The 19,891-nt window shown below is 35.3% G+C and overlaps 1 protein-coding gene and 1 non-coding gene across 3 annotated transcripts in view; both read left to right on the forward strand.

Moving 5' to 3' along the window:
- The window catches only part of AP1G1 (adaptor related protein complex 1 subunit gamma 1), a 58,705-nt gene that overhangs the window by 23,427 nt on the left and 15,387 nt on the right, over positions 1 to 19,891 (forward strand). Inside the window, exons 5-17 of one of the 2 annotated variants that reach the window (XM_003998215.6) lie at positions 768 to 844; positions 1,743 to 1,751; positions 4,073 to 4,168; positions 4,637 to 4,717; positions 4,923 to 5,021; positions 7,529 to 7,584; positions 9,172 to 9,285; positions 12,337 to 12,477; positions 13,279 to 13,333; positions 17,343 to 17,465; positions 17,631 to 17,720; positions 18,322 to 18,449; positions 19,390 to 19,494. In XM_003998215.6, coding sequence (XP_003998264.2) covers positions 768 to 844; positions 1,743 to 1,751; positions 4,073 to 4,168; positions 4,637 to 4,717; positions 4,923 to 5,021; positions 7,529 to 7,584; positions 9,172 to 9,285; positions 12,337 to 12,477; positions 13,279 to 13,333; positions 17,343 to 17,465; positions 17,631 to 17,720; positions 18,322 to 18,449; positions 19,390 to 19,494 — 1,174 coding nt within the window. The remainder of the gene's footprint in view (positions 1 to 767; positions 845 to 1,742; positions 1,752 to 4,072; positions 4,169 to 4,636; positions 4,718 to 4,922; positions 5,022 to 7,528; positions 7,585 to 9,171; positions 9,286 to 12,336; positions 12,478 to 13,278; positions 13,334 to 17,342; positions 17,466 to 17,630; positions 17,721 to 18,321; positions 18,450 to 19,389; positions 19,495 to 19,891) is intronic. The other variant, XM_011290227.4, reaches the window with a different exon arrangement.
- Positions 9,569 to 9,654, forward strand: LOC111558149. The gene has a single exon (XR_002738742.1). It is a non-coding gene; the product is annotated as a small nucleolar RNA SNORD71 (small nucleolar RNA).

The raw sequence follows: 19,891 nt of genomic DNA on the forward strand, positions 1-19,891 counted from the left end.
GTACTTAGATACCTTCATATTAAATGTGAGAGAAATTAAATGGAACATGGGTATTCTTTCCCAAACATTTTATTCTTATTTTGAAGTCAGTGAAACAAGTTCTGAGTAAAGAAAATTCATGTGTCCTACTAAATGCTAAGAGAAAAAATGGTAAGGTATATTTAATTTGGATTAATTAATTAATCCAAAGGATTAATTCAGTCCTGTGCCCAGAAGGCTCAGAATATACTTGTTGAACAAATTAATGGTTAGGGTACTTATTTATTATTAGTGGGAACTGTTGTGAGATCCTTTTTATTGTCTGTGGAACAAGCACGTTCACTTTGTCATCCATAATTACCTGGAGTTGTGATATATTTTATTTGGAAATTTACAGTCTTAATAAGATTTCTGCTTCTAGAATTATCAGAACTCAGCTAACAGCTTATAAAGTATGGAGCAGATGATACCTATCTTATATTGACTGTGAGCATGTCCTTATGGATATTCTCAGATGGAGAGACATGTGTGTTGGTTGTCATTTTTTAGCAATTATCTTGGTAGCATAATTGTTTAAAATATTCTGATTTGACTGACTTGGCCAGTATTAAATCAGGCATCTATTAAACACCTCCTTTGTATTCACCTCAATGCTTAGCTTCTTTGGGAGAGTAAAAAATAAAAGTAGCAACTATCCTTTTGGAATTGACCTTCAGAACTCAAAGCCCTGTTCTATGAAGCTGAATATAGAGCCTCATTTTTAGTTTTTGTTTGCTCTTTTATTTCAGGTGTCCTTCACACATCTGTAGTCCTCCTCACAGAAATGTGTGAACGAAGCCCAGACATGCTTGCACATTTCAGAAAGGTAGGCACCATTCTATATGCCTAAGCCTTTCTTGATTGAAAAATGATTTTCGTGAGAAACACATGGTTTTCTCAGTTATGAATTTTCTTTTGAAAGGAAGCTATTGAACTGAATAAAGGACTTGACCAGCCCTGCTGCGTGGTAGGGCTGGGAGCCAGATTTAGGCATATAAGAATTGGCAGTAGTACAGTGTTTTCTCTTTCATAATAGAAGTCTTCTCTCATTGTTGGCAGACATACCAGTCTCTCATGTGCTTTATCTGCTGTTTTCACATTGAAGTCAGGAAATGTAACCTGAGGTCAGATTACAAACAGGAATTGTGTGTGTGTGTAAGTGGCGCCCTGTGTGTGTGGTGCCCTGTGTGTGTGTGTGTGTGTGTGTGTGTGTGTGTGTGTGTGTGTGTGTATTAAAGACAGGTAATTTTTTTTTTTTTTAAGGTGAAAACTACAGAGTGGAATTTGACATTACTTTTATGTAACGCAGGGTCACCTTCTATTCATTTTAGGCTGTTGACTGGTGGTGGAAGTCTAGCTTTCTTAAGTCCCTCCCTTCCTTTCTTACAGCATTCTAAAGTGGAAATTTTTGTTTTCTCCACTTTCTTTTAGAAGACAGTAGTAAGGACTTGAAAGCTATACTTTGGGTAGTTACATGCATTTAATTCCTTTTATAAGGTGTTGATCACTCAATAAATGGGGCCTACTTTGTATTTTAGTTATCATGAGGCTCTAATAGCAGTTCTTTTTTTTTTTTTTGTTTTTTGTTTTTTGGCCTTTTTTTTCCCTTAGATGTTCATGTCTTGATTAAATAATTGTAAATAGTATGAGGCCCGTATCTGTCCCTAATGCTTGCTTTGTATGTTTTGTTCCTGTTGTCTGTTTGGAATCCTGCTGTATGTTAGAATGAAAAGGTAAGAATTAACCCTCTTTTAGATGGTGCATGCTGGCATTAGGTCCTTAGTAGCTTTTGTGCATCCATCCACAAATGTGGCTTTTAAAAATAAACTAACACTGCAGCTGTGCTTAATACTATGAGTTATTTGTTCTTGCAGTTTTGGCTAACTCCCTAGTCCAGTTTTTGTCTTGTCGTTTAAACTCCCAACTCCAAAATCAGCCTTGGATTTCAGTTGCAGCCTTTCCTGAATTCTAAACCTCCTTCTTTGCCATTTCTTCATCTTCACTTGAGAAACTTTGAACGGTTTCCCAGTGGCTTTGATGATGGCAATTCCAGATCAGTTTGGAGACTTGGCACAAAACACTGCTTCTTTTTGAAGTAGATATTTTAAAGCCATGTGTGGGTAACCTCATACTTTAAAAAGCTCTGTATGTATTTCTGAACTCTCAGTTCAGACTTAGAGCCTTTATTTCCCCCTTACCTGCACTTAATCTTTTCTGGAAGTTTTGGAATATGAAAAACATTTTGAGGTAGAGTGGGTGGGCATTGACTGATTTTCATGGCTGCAGCCCTTCCCTTTGTCATCTTATTTTTGTCATCAGTTGTAACAACTTACATTTTCATCTGAAAAATAAAGCTGGGTTCCAAGAATCTGTATGTTGAACACTTAGACATTTGTGCTTTTTGCCCCAAGGCAGTTTTAGGTGGTGTGCTGGTTTTTTGTCAGTGAGCAAAACAATTTCTGAATTTAGTAGCCCAAGGAAAAAAGATTTCTCCAAGAAATCAGATTAAACAAATAATTAGGGATACGTGTAGTACAAAAAAGTAGGCCATTGGAAAGTATGCAAGGCGAGCTGCTTTTTGTGCAGAGCTTGGTAACTGGATGATTCCAGCTTAATCACATTTTAGAGCAGTTTATAAATTTATATTATTTTTACCTTTAATATAAATCTGCCTATGGATGACACATTTAATGAGGATTCTGTTTAGAATTTACAGGTCACCATAGTTTAGTTTGTTGTAATCTTGGAGTTGTCCAAGTTAGAATTTTGTTTAAATGACTTAAGAGTCACTTAATTCTGAAGTGTTATGGCCACACTTCTTTAAATTCATTTAGATTATGTTCTCTTACATTTAGAAGTGGGATTTACGTGTTGGGCGTGCATACATTGGGCATAGCTTGGCTTTTGTTTTGATCTTGATCTCCTTTTGGAGTTGGGGAATAAGGAGGGAGCAGAGCCAGAACAGTAATTGAGAAAAAATAATTGAGCTGCAACAAAATTGGGGCTGTTCTGATTGCCTCTAAAAGAGATGTGATTCACTTAACTTTGGACACTTGTTTTCTTAATTTTATGTGCTTAGAGTTGTTTATGTAGCTAAATTGAGTTTTTAGTTGGAGCCTGGAAAAATTCCTGTTGTGGCAAATGTTTTGGAATTGGGTTTAATATTAAGTGCTCAATCAACAGAATGAAATGAATGATAATATTTAAAGCATTTTAAAGTTCAGCTTGGCCATAGACTTGCCTCTATGTGTCACGACTCTAATGGACAAAGTAAAGGAAGGACAAGAAAGGAATTCTGACCATAAGGAATGTATATTAATATAATAAGACAAGAAAGCAGGCAACAAATCAGTCTGTATAATTAAATCCTAAAGTAAAATTTTACCAAAAATTGTATATCTTAGGAGTTGAGAATAGGGAAAGGAAATTATTCATGGCCTTGGTATCTTCTTGAGGTGAAAATAAATTTTTTCATGTGTCTTTTTCCCTTGGTCAGTGCTGAAGGCGTTTGTATTCCTGTTGTTTGTTGGAAAAGACTATAACTAGCCTATCTTAAGAGCAGAGAATTTTTTTTTCTCTGTTTAAGATAGTACATTTTAAAACTATAATTTTAATAAGATCACCAGTATTTTTGGTGATCACATTTTATATCCAAATGTTTGAATGGATAAAAACTGAACATGCATGTGTTACCTAGGTATGTCAAGTTCTATAGAAGTAAAAATGTAGTATGCCCCGTAGGCATCTGTTTGACATTTTTCCCATAGGCTTTCTGATGTACTGTTATTTGTAGTATCTTTGTATATATAACTCTGGAGTAAATAAGTCATTTGTTTTTAATTCACATAAAAATACATATTCCTTCTTGAGTTCTTGGCCTAAATACTCCTAAGTTATATTCATCAAGTGTCAGCAGTATTATACCAGCATATTGTATCAGTAGAATTTTTTTGGATTCAGATCCTTGCACCCTGTTCTTAAGCCAAATCCCCTGCCTGTTCATGAGAAATTCTTTGATGTGCACTGTTTTTTGATGCATCTTTCTTCTCTGCAGCTTGTGCCCCAATTAGTTCGTATTCTAAAGAACCTCATCATGTCGGGATATTCACCAGAACATGATGTTTCTGGTATCAGTGACCCCTTTTTGCAGGTGAGGTTGAAAGAGAATTTTGGAGAAATTAATTTAATACTTTTGAAATAGATTGTTTCTTTCCTCTTAAGTTTTTGTCGGTAGAAATTTGGTAATTGACTGATTAAACTAATTACATTAATAAGTGAATAGTGACACAGTTCTGTGCTAAATTAACAGGATAAAATTATAGTTGTAATCGTCAAAATTATGTATTGCATAGAGACTTGACTTGCCAATGTAGTAGATCCCTGCAGGTGGTGGTATCCTTTAGCTGTAAAGTGATGAAGTGTGCCTTGTCTCATTACTTCATTAGGGCATAGAAGCATACATTACTTCTCTAAAGATCATGTTTAAAATTCTTCTGTTTGAATTTTGGCCATTTCTAATGGGATCTAAGACTTCATTTAAGTAATTTGAGTTTCATATCAAGTAAGTTCCTTTGTGTCAGACATTATTTATTGACACTTCTCGTATTTTGCACATTAGGTACGAATTTTGCGGTTATTAAGAATTTTAGGACGAAATGATGATGACTCAAGTGAAGCTATGAATGATATATTAGCACAGGTGAGTAGACTTAATCTGCATTATAATGAATCTTCATTTTAGTAGAGCAGGGAGCCGAGTGATTGATGGTGGTTATATGAGCAGTATTTATTTGTGTTTCCTCATCAGTGGCTGTAATTAATCACAAAATGCCTCTTGTTACCTCTGGATATTTTTCAGAAGTGTTGTTTTATCACTTATGTACTGACCTCTTGTGACTTTTCAGGTTGCCACAAATACGGAGACTAGTAAAAATGTAGGAAATGCTATTCTTTATGAAACGGTTTTGACTATCATGGATATAAAGTCAGAGAGTGGACTGCGAGTAAGTCTTTTTAAATCTTCCCTCCCCCCCCCCCCCCGCATGCATTCCAATTAGAATAATTAGACTTGAGTACTTTGGAAATGAATTGCATTTGGAAATTAACTTTAGGAAAGCGATACAGAATATATAATGCTGTGTTTTGGTATCTAAAGTATCACTCCCTCCATTGAAGGTTTTTGGTATAGATTATAATAAAGTTTGGATGATCTTAGGTATAGGTAGATATATAGATGCTGTTGAGTGAAGGAGACATTTCAAACAAGTTTTTACTAGGGCTGTGATTTGAGTCGTTTCCATCACTTCGAACAAGACATCATATTTGAGTTAATCTGTTTTTCTTAAATATTTGTGGTTTTTTTTTTTTTTTTTTAAGAAATAAACACTTAAAAAACTGAAACAGTACAAAAGGTGTGCAGGGAGGAAAATGTCTGTGGGTAGCTTTCACATTCTTCTAGTGGGGAATGTGGTATCCTTTTGTAACATGTTTTTTCAGAAATTTTTATATTTAAATTGTGTATATGTGTATTTCTTCTCTCACGCACTTTTTGAAACCTTTTTTTGGTACTTTAGACTTACAGAAAAGTTGCAAAAATTAGTTCTCAGTTCCCATATACCCTTCACTCGGTTTCCCCTAATGTTAACATCATGCATAACTATAGATGATTACTGAAACTAAGAAGTTAATACTGGTACCATACTGTTAACTAAATTACAGAATTTATTCAAATTTCACCAGTTTTTCTACTTCTGTCCTTTTTCTTCAGGATCCAATCCTAATCCCACATTGCATTTAATTGTCATGTCTCCTTAGTGTCCTCCAATCTGTGGCAGTTCCTCCATCTTTCCTTGTTCTTTCATGACTGACATTTTTGAAGAGTATTGATCAGTTACTTTGTAGAATGCCCCTCAAATTGGCTCTCTCTGATGTTTTCTCATAATTAGATTGAGGTTATGCTTTTTTTGGCAAGACCACCACAGAAATGATGTGCCCTTCTCAGTATCATATCAGGATGCTATCTACTTATCTCATTACTGGTGATATTAACCTTGATCATTTGGTTAAAGTGGTGTCTGTTGTGTCTCTCCACTGTAAAGTTATTTTTTTCCCTTGTAATTGAAAATACTTTGAAGGAGACACTTTGAGGCTATGCAAATACCTTGTTCTTAGACTTTTTGCCCACCAATTTTAGTATCCATCAGAGAATCTTGTCTGCTGTAGTTATTTAGGATGGTGTTCCAATCATACTTTTCTCTTTTCCTCATTTTTTCCTCATTAAATAATTGGAATTCTCCTGTAAGGAGAGTTCCCCCTCATGAATTTATTCATTCTTTCAATCACTTAATGATAAAAGAATTGGTAGCTCATAGCCTTATGAGAAACAGATTACTAGAGACAGTCCAGTATTTGTATATGGTTCTTTTTGTCTTTAACATTCCAGTATCCAGATAACTTAAAGTAACTTAGGTTAGTTCTCTTCTTCTCCCTACCTTTCGAGCAAAATGGTAACATATATATATTGCCCTGTACCTTACTCTTTTCACCTAATGTTATCTTGGAGCTAGTCCATATTCATGTAGATAAACTATATTCATGTAGAGAGACCATTCCCATTAAAAAATAATTATGGTGGAATATACATAATATAAAAGTTACCATTTTAACTGTAGTTTAGTGGCATTAAATACATTCACATTGTTTTGCTACCAGCACTACCATTTATCTTCTGAACTCCTTTGTTTTCCCAAACTGAAACTATGTACCCATTAAACAATAACTTTCCATTATTCTCTACCTTCGATGCCAGACAACCATCATTCTACTTACTGTCTTTGTGAATTTGACTATTGTAGATACCTCATATAAGTGGAATCGTATAGTATTGTCCTTTTGTAGCTGGCTTATTTCACTTAGTATAATGTCTTCAGGGTTCATCCATGTCGTAGCATGAATGAATTCATTCATGAATGAATCCACTTTTTTTTCTTTTAAGTTTATTTTATTTATTTTGAAAAAGAATTCCAGGCAGGCTCCACACTGTTAGTAGGGAGCCTGACGCATGAGATCATGATCTGAGCCGAAATATGTGCATATGTATACGTGTGTTTGTCAGGTAATTCTTAGAAGAATTGTTGAGGCAGAAGTAATATTAAAAAAAAGGAATTATACATATACATATACATATATATGTATATGTATATGTATACATATATATATATATGTATATGTATATTGCCAGATTTTTCACCAGTGAGGCTGTACCAATATTATTCTCCCACTAACAATATAATTTTAAAATATAATCTTTCAGCAATTACTGTTGAAATAGAATATGATTTTAAGAGTTTGCCTTCAGATTTTTGTTTTGTTTTTGTGTTTTGCTAGCCATCTGTAGAAATACCAACTACCACCTTTAAATTGCTTGCACCATCAGAGGCCAGGAGATGATCCTTAAATGATATAAATATTTTGTTTTCTTCCATTTTTAACCAGTGCTGTTTCTCTGTAGGTCCTAGCCATAAACATCCTGGGTCGTTTCTTATTGAACAATGATAAGAATATTAGGTAAGTCAACTGAAAAATATCTTGTACTTTGGTTTTATAAACTCAGTGTTTTCAAGAGTGACTTTGCTCAAAATTGCACATGGATTGAACGACTTATCTAGAACTTCAACTCAGGATTTTTATTTTTAGCCTGATCTTAAGACTACTGTTTTGTAAAGAATATGAGGATTTACCTCATGACTAAATTTACTTTTGTTTACACTGTTAGCATTAGAAGTCAGCAGACTTTCTGTGAAGGAGCAGATGGTCAATATTTTAGGCTCTGTGGGCCTTAGAGTCTCTGTGGCAGCTACTCAACTCTGCCTCTTGGTATGAAAGCACACAGACTATGTAAATGATGAGTGTGGCTATATTCCATTAAAAATTCATTTATAAAACCACACAGCAGAGGGCTAGAGTCTTGTAGGTAGAGGCTGTGATTTGCTGACCTCAGCTCCAAATTAAGAAGAAAAATAACATTTTGTGTAGCAAACCTGGAATGTGTGAACTCTAGCTAATTTTTTTAGGTAGATCAATTTATTGGTATTTTATTTTGTTATATTCCTTTGTGTAGTGTATCCTGCTTGCCCTTTTTCCTGTTTTAATCAGGAAAAAATTTTCTTATGTTGAGCATTTAAAAATATGTAAATAACACCTGAATTATCTCCTCCTTCCAAAAGAATTTTTATTTATTTATTTATTTTTTTTCAAATGTTCATTTATTTATTTTGAAAGAGAGAGGGAGAGATCACAAGCAGGGGCAGGGGCAGACAGAGAGGAGAGAGAATCCCAAGCAGGCTCCCTGCTGTCAGCACGGAGCCCAGTGGTAGGGCTCTGTCCCACAAACTATGAAATCATGACCTGAGCCAAAATGAAGAGTTGGATGCTTAACCAACTGAGCCACCCAGGCACCCCCCAAAAGAATTTTCAAATACGTGAATAATTTTTTTTAAAAAAGTTTATTTATTTATTTATTTATCTATCTATCTATCTATTTATTTATTTATTTAGTGTGCGCACACAAGTTGGGGAGGGGCAGAGAGAAGGAGAGACAGAATCCCAAGCAGGCTCTGCAACATCAGCACAGCAGCTAATGTGGAGCTCAAACCTACAAACTGTGAGGTCATGACTTGAGCCAACACCAAGAGTCGGACGCTTAACCGACTGCTCCACCCAGGCACCCCTCAGATACTTAAACCTTAAAGTGAAGGCTTTATAGGGGCAGTTTTGGTACCAGTATCAAAAGCAAGAAAATATAAATGGTAAATTGAAATAATATCCTCTTGCATTTTGGGTCTAAGGAAAGGCATAATATATGCTTATTTTGTTGTACTATTTGGAAGAATTAAAAGGATGGAATTAGTTACTTTTAGAAGTTTAAATGGACTTGACCATGAATGCAAGTCTGAATTTTCCTGGTTACCACTACTTAAGATTATAGTGTCTTTTACACCGTTAAAATAATACCATTATACTCACTAACTCTGTCTTGTCTTTTAAATATTTAAAAATATTTAGTCATTAGATGTTTTCTTTGTCATTATTTTAGAGAAGAACTATCCCGACTTTTACATTTTAATTTGTCTTCTGCAACTTTGTTTCATCCAGATACGTAGCTTTGACATCTTTGTTGAAGACTGTGCAGACAGATCATAATGCAGTACAGAGGCACAGAAGCACAATTGTGGACTGTTTAAAAGATTTGGATGTCTCAATAAAACGGTAATAGATTTGATAGTTCTCTGCCCCAGCCCCCACTTGATAACTTTGTAATGGTTTTGAGAGTGAGAATGTTGACATTTGTTTATTTACTCATTATTTGCACAAATGAACTCCCTGCTGAGTAAATCCTTTGTAAGAAAGGATTGGTAGGGAGAAGGTTAGGTCAGTGAAGGAGGCCCATAAGGAATACTAATGTGCACACTGAAGTTGTTCTTGGTTCTTTGATAAATAAACAGGTACAGGTAAGCTGGGCAAAAGTCTGCTTAACAGAGGTACTGCGCTCGGTGTGCTGGAGGATGAAAATACGGAGTGATCCATCGGCTAAGTGATTTATCACAATGCTGAAACTCATATTGCTGACAGCACACATTTTCTCACAGTACTTCTGCCCCAAGATACTAGAGGCAGCTGTGTTTTTTAGAACAGCACATCTAGGAATGACTGTTAGGCAGCAGATAGCACTTTGCAAAGGCATCAATTCTTTTCCTCGACAGACTGACTCTACTGATTGTCCTATTGTAAGAAGTGAAGATGTTTGTAAAATCTAATTTTAGTTGGCCTCAGTGAACTTTTGGTTGTATGTTCAAATTCAGAATAAATGAGATTTGAAATGATATCTGAAACCATTCATTTAACAAATATCTATTCATACTGAGTTCCTTTATTTGCAGAGAGCATATGCTAAGTACATGGGCAATCTAAAGATACAACCTAAACTCAGCAACAATAACTCACCTAGTGCTTTGCACAGGATTTTTTTTAATTAAAAAAAATAAAAAAAAATTTAATTAAAAAAATTAAAAAATTTAAAAAAAATTTTAATTAAAATTAAAAAAAAGTTTTTTTTACATTTATTCATTTTTGAGAGACATAGAGACACAGAGTACAAGCGGGGAGGGGCAGAGAAAGAGGGAGCTGTCAGCATAGAGCCCGATGCAGGGCTGTAACTCACAAACCGTGAAATCATGACCTGAGCCAAAGTCGGATGCTTAACCGACTGAGCCACCCAGGCACCCCTAAAAAAAAAATTTTTTTTTTTTAAAGATTTTATTTTTAAGTAATCTCTTCATCCAATGTAGGGCTCAAACCTACAACCCTGAGATCAAGAGTTGTATGTTCTACCACCTGAGCCAGCCAGGTGCCCCAGGATTTTTTATTTTATTTTATTTTTATTTTTGTGAATGTTTATTTGCTTCTTAGTGAGAGAGACAGAGCGTGAGCAGAGGAGGGGCAGAAGGAGAGGGAGACACACAATCCGAAGCAGGCTCCAGCCTCCGAGCTGTCAGCACAGAGCCCGACATGGGGCTCGAACCCACGAACCATGAGATCATGACTTGGGTCAAAGACAGACCCGTAACCAAATGAGCTACTCAGGTGCCCCAACCCAGGATTTTTTTTGTGTGTGTGCTTTCCACAGAATGTATAAGCACCCTCTCAGTTGGTTCTCAGAGTGAGCCAGTGAGATAGACTAGACAATTAACTTCTATCCCCAGTTAACAGATTAGTTAAAATACAGTCCCAAAAGAATCAAATGATTTCCTCTAAACCTATGTGTTGGACAGGGCAGACCTGGGAATAGAAATCAGACCTTCTGACTCCTATTGTGTTATTTCTCTATTACTCATGACAGGGCTTTGCATATCAAACATGAAATCCCTGTCTCTTTGACAGGGTATTTAACAGTAGAAGTTCAGACTCTGAAGCCTGAATGCCTCATTTAAAATCCTGACTATGTCCTTATTAAACTTGATGTAGTTATTTAAACTTTCTCTGCCTCAGTTGTCCCATATGTAAAATGCAAATACAAGAGCACCCACTACAAAGGTTATGCAGGACTAATTGGATTATTATATGTAAACGACTTAAGCACCATCTAAGAATTAACAATTAGTGGATTTCTGTAAAGATTGAATGTTGTTTATAGATTAGCCAAGATAAAAGTATTTTATACTTATTAAATTGGTATTTTAAAAGTCAAATTATATACTATGTTTGAAATTATTGACCAAATATGAAAAGATGCATGCAGTAATCTTCTTTCATATGTTAAACATTTTGGTTTTCCTTTGATTGCCAAATTTGATTAGGCAGTTCAAGAAACTCTTATTTGCTCTCATGGTACGCGCCCTTTTTTCCTTTTCATGGCCCTCATTGTTTCATTTTCCCTGCCCAGCTTTATTGAGATAAAATTAATATAAACATTGTGTAAGTGTAAGGTGCATTGAATTAGTATACTTATGTGTTGTAAAATAGTTACCACTGGAGCTTAGTTAACATACTTACTTACCTTTTCTTTTTTGTGATAAGAATATTTAAGATCTACTCTCTTAGCAACTTTCAATTATATAATATGCTATTATTATTAACTGTAGTCATCATGCTGCACATTAGATCTCCAGAACTTACTCATTTTATAGTTGAGGTTTGTATCCTTTGACCAACATCTCCCCTTTCCCCCACCCTCGAGACCCTGGTAACCACCATTCTAGTCTGTTTCTATGCTTTTGGCTTTATTACCTTCCAGATGGAAGTGATACCGTACAATATTTGTCTTTCTCTGACTTATCTCACTTACCATAACACCCTCATGGTGTGTTTTTATTCTAATTTTCTTATATATCTTTTGATGTAAACTTAACATCATTTTTGGACAGAAGTGGATGTAATAAAGAGAATATGGTGACTTTATCACATTTTTAAGAAATAATGCAAAGAGGTATTCTCATTGGGTACTCACTTTGTTACTTCCCTTGTTTAGCCTTTTGAGTGTTCAAAATTTCAGATGCATAGAATAGACTTTGGAACCCAAACTGCATTTTTGGTGACTAGTAGTGTGTCTCTTGGATCTTTGTAAAGAAAAGTGTTGAATGAAAATTCAGAATGTTAAAAGTAACTTTGATAACTTTGGCTATCATGTATGTATGAAGATTGGGATCACAAGATCGTGCGAGGGCATAGAACCCATCTGCCAGTGTTCAGAAACTACACACCTGGGTTTTTGTTTCATTTCCACTATAAATATCATAACTTTTTTTCTCCTCCCTCTGCAAGGCGTGCAATGGAATTGAGTTTTGCCCTGGTAAATGGGAATAATATCCGAGGCATGATGAAGGAATTACTTTATTTTCTGGATTCATGTGAGCCAGAATTTAAAGCAGACTGTGCATCTGGAATCTTTCTTGCTGCAGAAAAGTAAGACTTAATTTTTACATTTATTGGTAAAAGATGCTTGGAACTTTTTGAAAGCATCTTTGAAACATGGAGAAAATATTGTAAACCTGTTTAAAACATGTCATGTTTATTTCAGGCTCCCAATTATAAATTTGCTTCATTTAAAAAATAAAGAAAGAAAAGAAAGAAATTTGCTTCGTTAGAAGGCCATTCTAACCAGTATTTAAGTATTTTAAGTATATTAAGTATCTAAGACCAAAAAGAATCCTACTTTTATAAAATCTCTTTGTATATCTATTTTTTAACTTCTCATCTGTGAAGAAGAGAATACAAAAGTGTTTGGATTTTTTTTTGGTAGAGAATAGAAAAATTACAGCATTGAATTGTTCTGTGTAAAACTCTTAGGAAGAAGTACCTCAGTTTTGATAGTATGGTTATTTCTCCTCTCTGCACTGTGATTTTAAGGGAATGAGTTTCTAGTCCTGGTGTTGCCTGGGTCTGGGAACAGTCCCTTTTCTTCTTTTTCTTTGTCCTCCTGCTTTGTCTTTATGATTTGTTTTCTGAAAAACTGAGATGGAGTCCCATTTCTCAGTTCAGCAACTCCTATTGCAATTATTATGTGAAACATCTAAATTTGACTTTGCCCCATTTCATTACCCTTTGAAATGGAGGTAGCTGCTAGGTTTGAAGATGAAATATGTCAAAAATAATCACTTCACCAGTAAGCCTAAAAAAGACTGTAGCACAGGATTTTTGAAAGTCGCTGAGCACAGTATACTTCACAGGTTCCAATGTTTTTATCTGGTGCCATTGTTTTCTCAGGTATGCACCTTCCAAACGGTGGCATATAGACACAATTATGCGTGTTCTGACAACGGTAAGTAGCTTTTGTTTTTGTTTTTTTTTTTTTAGTCAACATATACTAAGTGCTGGATGAGGCAGACAAAGCCTTTGTTCTCACAAAGCTTACATTTTAGTTCTAGTGGGGGAGATAGGAACTCTGTGGAGAAATATGTACTATCCAGTTAGGCAGGAAAAACTACTACGAACAATAGTGAAGCTGACTGAAGCAGCATGAAGGACTCCAGCGACAGCAGCGAAGAATGGAAGGTGGGGCAAAGGGCCAAGTCTTTTAGGTAGAGTAGTCCACACAGGTCGCTCACAGGAGGTAACAGTTGAGGAGAGAGCTTGATGAAATGAGGAGCCGTGCAAAGATTTGGGGGAACAGCAAGTGTTGCAAAGCCCTTAAGTAGCAACAAGTGTGGCCTGCTTGGAGAGCAACAAGAAGGCAAGTGAAGCCAGTAGGTAGCATGAGAGGCAGAGGATGGTAGGATTAATACAGGGGCTCCATTATATAGGGCCTCATAGGAGTTGGGAATTTTTGTTTTTAATATGATAGGAAGCCATTGGAAGCTTTTGCATGACTATAAATTTATTGTGGATTTAAAAGTATGGTTTTATAAGATACTCTTTTTTAGGCAGTCTTTCAGAGTTTTGGAGCTTCTTTGTTTATTATTCAGTTAATAGGGATTAGAAATTTAACAGTCAAAATGGAAGTGTAGTGGTATATAAAGAAAACACAAGTATCTATGTCTAATTATTGTCACTGAAGTAGATACCATTAAGGGAAACTTTTACACATTTGGTCGCATCAAAATTTGAAACTTGCATAGCAAAAGGGAAAAAAAATCTACAAAGTTGAAACAAATGACAACTAAGGGGAAAACACTATATCATATGACAGCATGGTAATATCTTTATAAATAATTTACAGTTAATAGGAAAAATCAAATATTGTAATGGAGAAATTGGCATTTGAACAGATATTTCACAAAAGAAGAAAGAAATGGCTAGTTAACATTGAAAAATACTATTGTTAATAAAGAAATAGTAAGTAAAATTACAAGTGGGGTATCATTTTTCACTTGTCATACTTTTTAACCTACTTCCTAGTGTTAGGAAAGAGAAATAGGTGGTGTAGTCTCCACTTCATATTAGATATAAAATGGTGCTTTCTGGAGTAAACTTCGGTAGCCTATAGCAAAAGTCTTAGTTTGTACCTTTTAACTCATTAATTCTTTTCTTAAGAATTTATCTTGGAAAAATAAAAGGGCAAGTATACAGAAATGTATATACAAAGGTGTTCATCCCAATCTTGTTTATAATGGGGGAATGTTGGAAATAAGTACAAGTCTCCAAATAGGCATTGGTTAAGGAAATTTATGAAACATCTGTAGGAAGGAATGATATCATTAAAATTGTGATGTGTGTATGTGTATTTGTTGTTGTGGAGTTCTATCTGTGACACAGTAGTTTTCTAGTTTACTTGCAATGAATTAACTTTGTAAAAGGTTAATACATGAACTTAGTAACAGGGGAATTATATATATATTTTTTTTTTTAATTTTTTTTTTTAATGTTTATTTATTTTTGAGACAGAGAGAGACAGAGCATGAACGGGGGAGGGTCAGAGAGAGAGGGAGACACAGAATCTGAAACAGGCTCCAGGCTCTGAGCAGTCAGCACAGAGCCCAACGTGGGGCTTCAACCCACGGACCGCGAGATCATGACCTGAGCCGAAGTCGGACGCTTAACCGACTGAGCCACCCAGGCGCCCCAGGGGAATTACATTTTAACAAAAGATAGGAATCAGGATGCATTTTGGGTTTTTTTATAAGGATCAAAAGAAGAGAAAAAAGAGCTTCTGAAGAAAAATGTTGTCAAAATCAAAGCCATTCTTTTTAATGCTCCTACTTTTCATTTTTCCAGTTATATAATCTTATTGTGTCCTACAGTTTTTCTTCTTTAACCTGTTGATGTGCTGGATTACATTAATTGATTTTTGAATGTTGAACTAACCTTCCATACCTGGAATAAATCCCACACAGTCGTGGTGTATAGTTCTTTTTATACATTGTTTTATTTGATTTGCTAATACACTTTTTAGGATTTTTGTATCTATATTCATAGAGATAGTGGTCTATAGTTTTCTTTGATCTATGTGTTATTTAATTTAATTTCTGAATATTTGGGGATTTCTTATCTGTTACTGATTTCTAGTTAAATCCTGTATGATTTTAGTTCTTTTAGATTTGAGATGTTTTTTATGGCCCAGAATGTGGTTTGTCTTGATGAATGTTCCATTTGACCTTGAGAAGAATGTGTATTTTGCTGTTGGATAAAGTGGGCTGTAAATGTCATTTAGATCATGTTGATGCTTTCTGTTATTTAAAACACTCTGCTTTCTGGTGCCTGGGTGGCTCAGTCAGTTAAGCGTCTGACTCTTGTCCTTAGCTCAGGTCTTGATCACGGGGTCATGAGTTCAAGCCCCTCATTGGTCTCCACACTGGGTGTGAAAACTATTTAAAATAATAATAATTAAATAAATAAACAACACTCTGCTTTCTCCCATTTGGGAAGAATGAAACAAATTACCTGTTCTTTAGCTTCTGTCTTTGGCATTTTGACCTTTTTTCCAAACTTCTCTCTGAGTCTTTGTGGGGTTTTTTTGTTTTTTTTTTTTAATTTTTTTTTTTCAACGTTTATTTATTTTTGGGACAGAGAGAGACAGAGCTTGAACGGGGGAGGGGCAGAGAGAGAGGGAGACACAGAATCGGAAACAGGCTCCAGACTCCCAGCCATCAGCCCAGAGCCTGACGCGGGGCTCGAACTCCCGGACCGCGAGATCGTGACCTGGCTGAAGTTGGACGCTTAACCGACTGCGCCACCCAGGCGCCCCTCTGTGTTTTTTAACAAGAGTGAGGGGTATCCCAATCACCTGGGTTTGTTTCCTTGTCTTTCTTTCTTTCTTTCTTTCTTTCTTTCTTTCTTTCTTTCTTTCTTTCTTTCTTTCTTTCTTTCTTTCTTTCTTTCTTTCTTTCTTTTCTTTCTTTTCTTTCTTTTCTTTCTTTTCTTTCTTTTCTTTCTTTTCTTTCTTTCTTTCTTGTCTGTTTCCTTTTCCTGGTCTCACTCTTGAAAAACTCCCTCTTTCTTTCTCTGTCTCTTTCTCTCTCTTTCCTTTTCCTTTTCCTGGTCTCACTCGTAAATCAGATCTGCTGCTCTGTCTAGTAATGGGAGCTTGATCAAGGTGGGCTGATAGGCACAGCTTCCACTGTTTTTAAATCCTGTACAGCCTTGTTATAATGCTCTGACAAGGATGAGATTTAGCTTCCTTGTTGGTGTTAAATAGCTTTACTTTGTTTCATGGTTGCAAATACTATTTCAGATTCCACTAGTGAAGAGAATATTAAAGAGACCAGGTTTATTTTTGTTTTTAAAGCGTGGATGATTAAGTACAAAATACTTCCCATTTGTGTGACTGATGGTTCTATAATGTTTATAAATTCTAGTTTTTAAAGGACAGTGTGATGTTTTAAATCGAAGTTTTAAAAAGAGTACTATTTATTTAATTCTTATTTCACATGCTGCCCTTTTGGACCTCTGATATACACCCCTGTCTCCTTCCCCCAGAGTTATGTGGCTGCTATAGGTAGCCTGTGTGACTTTAACTGTACTGGGGAGTTGTGAGAAGGGAGAGTTTGCAGTGAATATTCTACTTAAATTTTTGAAATCTTAGGCTTAATCTGTTTTGAGTAGAAAAGGTCTTTCTTGAAATTTTAATCCTTTATATTTTACTTTTCCTTTGACAAAGGACATTTTGTTTTATTTTTTGTAAAATTGAAAAACTTAGAATATTCATTTAAATAAGAAGTAAGCAATTTGAATAAGTAAGACTTTGAAGTTTGAGCTGCTTATGAACCTGAGAATTGGAACTAACTTTATCGTGGAGGGTGTTTTGTAGTAGTCTCCTTTGAATAGAAGCAGTAGCCAACACTTCTTATCATTATGATGTGTTTCTAGGGATAACTGTTTGCATTTCCTTTTAGGCAGGAAGCTATGTTCGTGATGACGCAGTCCCTAACTTGATCCAGCTAATAACCAATAGTGTGGAGATGCATGCCTATACTGTCCAGCGCTTGTACAAAGCAATTCTTGGTGATTATTCTCAAGTAGGTACTTTCTACTTTGGTGGGGAAATTACCCGTTAGTTCCTGGTGTGTTCTTATTACTAACACTCTAGATGTGCCTTGGTTTCATCTTTTATGATTAGATGATCTGCATTAATCCTTGCAAGGATTGAAAGCCTTTGACAAATGGTGACTTTCTTTTGACAGCAACCTTTGGTACAAGTTGCTGCATGGTGTATAGGTGAATATGGAGATCTTCTTGTATCTGGCCAGTGTGAAGAGGAAGAGCCTATTCAGGTACTCCTTGTCACTCTTTAAGGAGGGAGGAAAATAGTGTTTTGGTTTATGAAAGGATAGTGTTTAATGAGGAGTTGAGGTTGATTCCTTGAAAACCTTTTAAAGAAGTAATCCCAGAATTATATTGGGAAACTTGCCAGTTTTTGAGATGGAATTTAGCTGCCCTGATGAGATTTAAAACCATCTGCAGATCTACTTCTCACCCTTTGGCTTGATAAGAAATGAGACCTATCCATGTCTGCATTTGCTTATCAAAGAACTGGCTTTAGGAGAAATTGTGGCAACAACACTTGAACTCTGTTTATCTTGTTATTTTCTTTACTTCTACCTCTTGAAGCTATATATGTCTCAGTACCCACTGGGTGTTTTCCTTTTTTTTCTTTTTTTTTTTTAAACCTCCTTCCTACGTGCTTCTGATTGATGATGGATCAGTTTTTACAGTTACTCTGGCAAAGCACAGTTAGTGTTAAAGTTTTGGTAATGATGGTGGCATCCTGTGACTTGGTATCTGATTTAGATCTTTACTGTTAGGATTCATCCTGCGTTTTTTTGTTTTGTTTTGTTTTTGTTGTTTGTTTGTTTGTTTTGTTTTTCTCTCCAGGTAACAGAAGATGAAGTGTTGGATATTTTAGAAAGTGTCCTCATCTCTAATATGTCCACCTCTGTGACGCGAGGTTATGCCCTCACTGCCATTATGAAGCTTTCTACTAGATTCACCTGTACTGTAAAGTGAGTATGGAGAAAAAGTAGGATGAACATGTTATTTTGTAATTTTTAAAAACTTTTTGTTATGGAAAATTTCAAGCAGGGCCAAAAATAGGAAAATAGGATAGTAAAATGTGTTGTATACACCTGTCAATCCACAGTAATAATTATTAATTTGTAGTTCATCCTTATTTTATCTATACTCTGCTTTGCTTTAGTCCCACACCCCACCATTTATTATTTTGAAGGTGAAAAGTTATGTTTTCAAAATCTGACTTCTAATGCCTTTTCTCTTTTTAAAGTAAGAAGTTACTTTCCCCATATAAGGGTTTATTATAATATTTTGAGATGTCTGAATAGGAAGAAAATCATGAAGGTTTTGGTGGTTAAATTTTTAAATTCTGCTCTTCACCATTTTGAATAAAAGTCAGTTGGACTAGTTTTCCAGCCAAGCATTTTTAAGGCAAACTTAGTTCTCTTAGATCTTGTCTAAGGTCCTGTGAAGAAATGATATATATATATTTTACTAACTCTTTAAATTGTGAGCTAGAAGAATTTGGTGTCAGGTAATAACCCTTTATTGATAAAAGTCTGATGCTGTGACCCTTTTGTTGATAAAACCTTTTTATTTTAAAGTTATTAAAGAAGAGAATGAATATTACACACTTCTTTTGTAGCAAATTAATAATGGGTACTTTTTCCTGCAGATTTCAGGGTATGGGATATTTAACAGACAAAATCTAGCATTACAGTTAGAATAAGTACAGTGGTAAGTGATGGTGTTGAGGTGTGTTTTGGATAAAGAAGATAAAGGAGAGGTGTTTTGTTTTTGAAAAGATGCGTGAATTAAGGAAATATGAGTATTTCATATTTTTAACCAGAAAACTCTGGTTTGTTTATTCACTCTACTTGTTTATGAACTTTCTTTCGGGTATTTGAATTTGTTTGTCATTTTATCCCAAAGCCGAATTAAGAAAGTGGTTTCCATCTATGGAAGCAGCATTGATGTGGAACTCCAGCAGAGGGCAGTAGAATATAATGCACTTTTTAAGAAATATGATCATATGAGGTGAGTGAAAGAAACCAAGCAATGCATGTGGCTGTTAGCATCCTGAGCAAATTGTCATGATAATCCACAAAGGAGACTCATTCCTCAGGCTTTGTTAACTGGGCTTCACAAGTCTGTTTAGTGCTAATTGCTTGACTGCTTCCATTTGTCCGTTTTCTGTTCTGCCTACCTGTAAACACTTAAGTTAACCATGTTCTATCATTCCCTTTCTCTTCTTTTGGTATGAGATGTTTGCTTCATTTTCCATTTTATTTGGTTAAGAAGTGGAAGTTGTGTTTTTTATATTTAACTTTGTGATGCGTGATTATTTTCCCCCCTCTGTTACACAGTATCTTCGTGATTGGAGATTGTTAATACCTACTTATTTACCTTTCTTTCATTCCAATTTCTCTACCAC

The sequence above is a fragment of the Felis catus genome, chromosome E2 (assembly GCF_018350175.1).
Source record: "Felis catus isolate Fca126 chromosome E2, F.catus_Fca126_mat1.0, whole genome shotgun sequence".
Taxonomy (NCBI): domain Eukaryota; kingdom Metazoa; phylum Chordata; class Mammalia; order Carnivora; family Felidae; genus Felis; species Felis catus.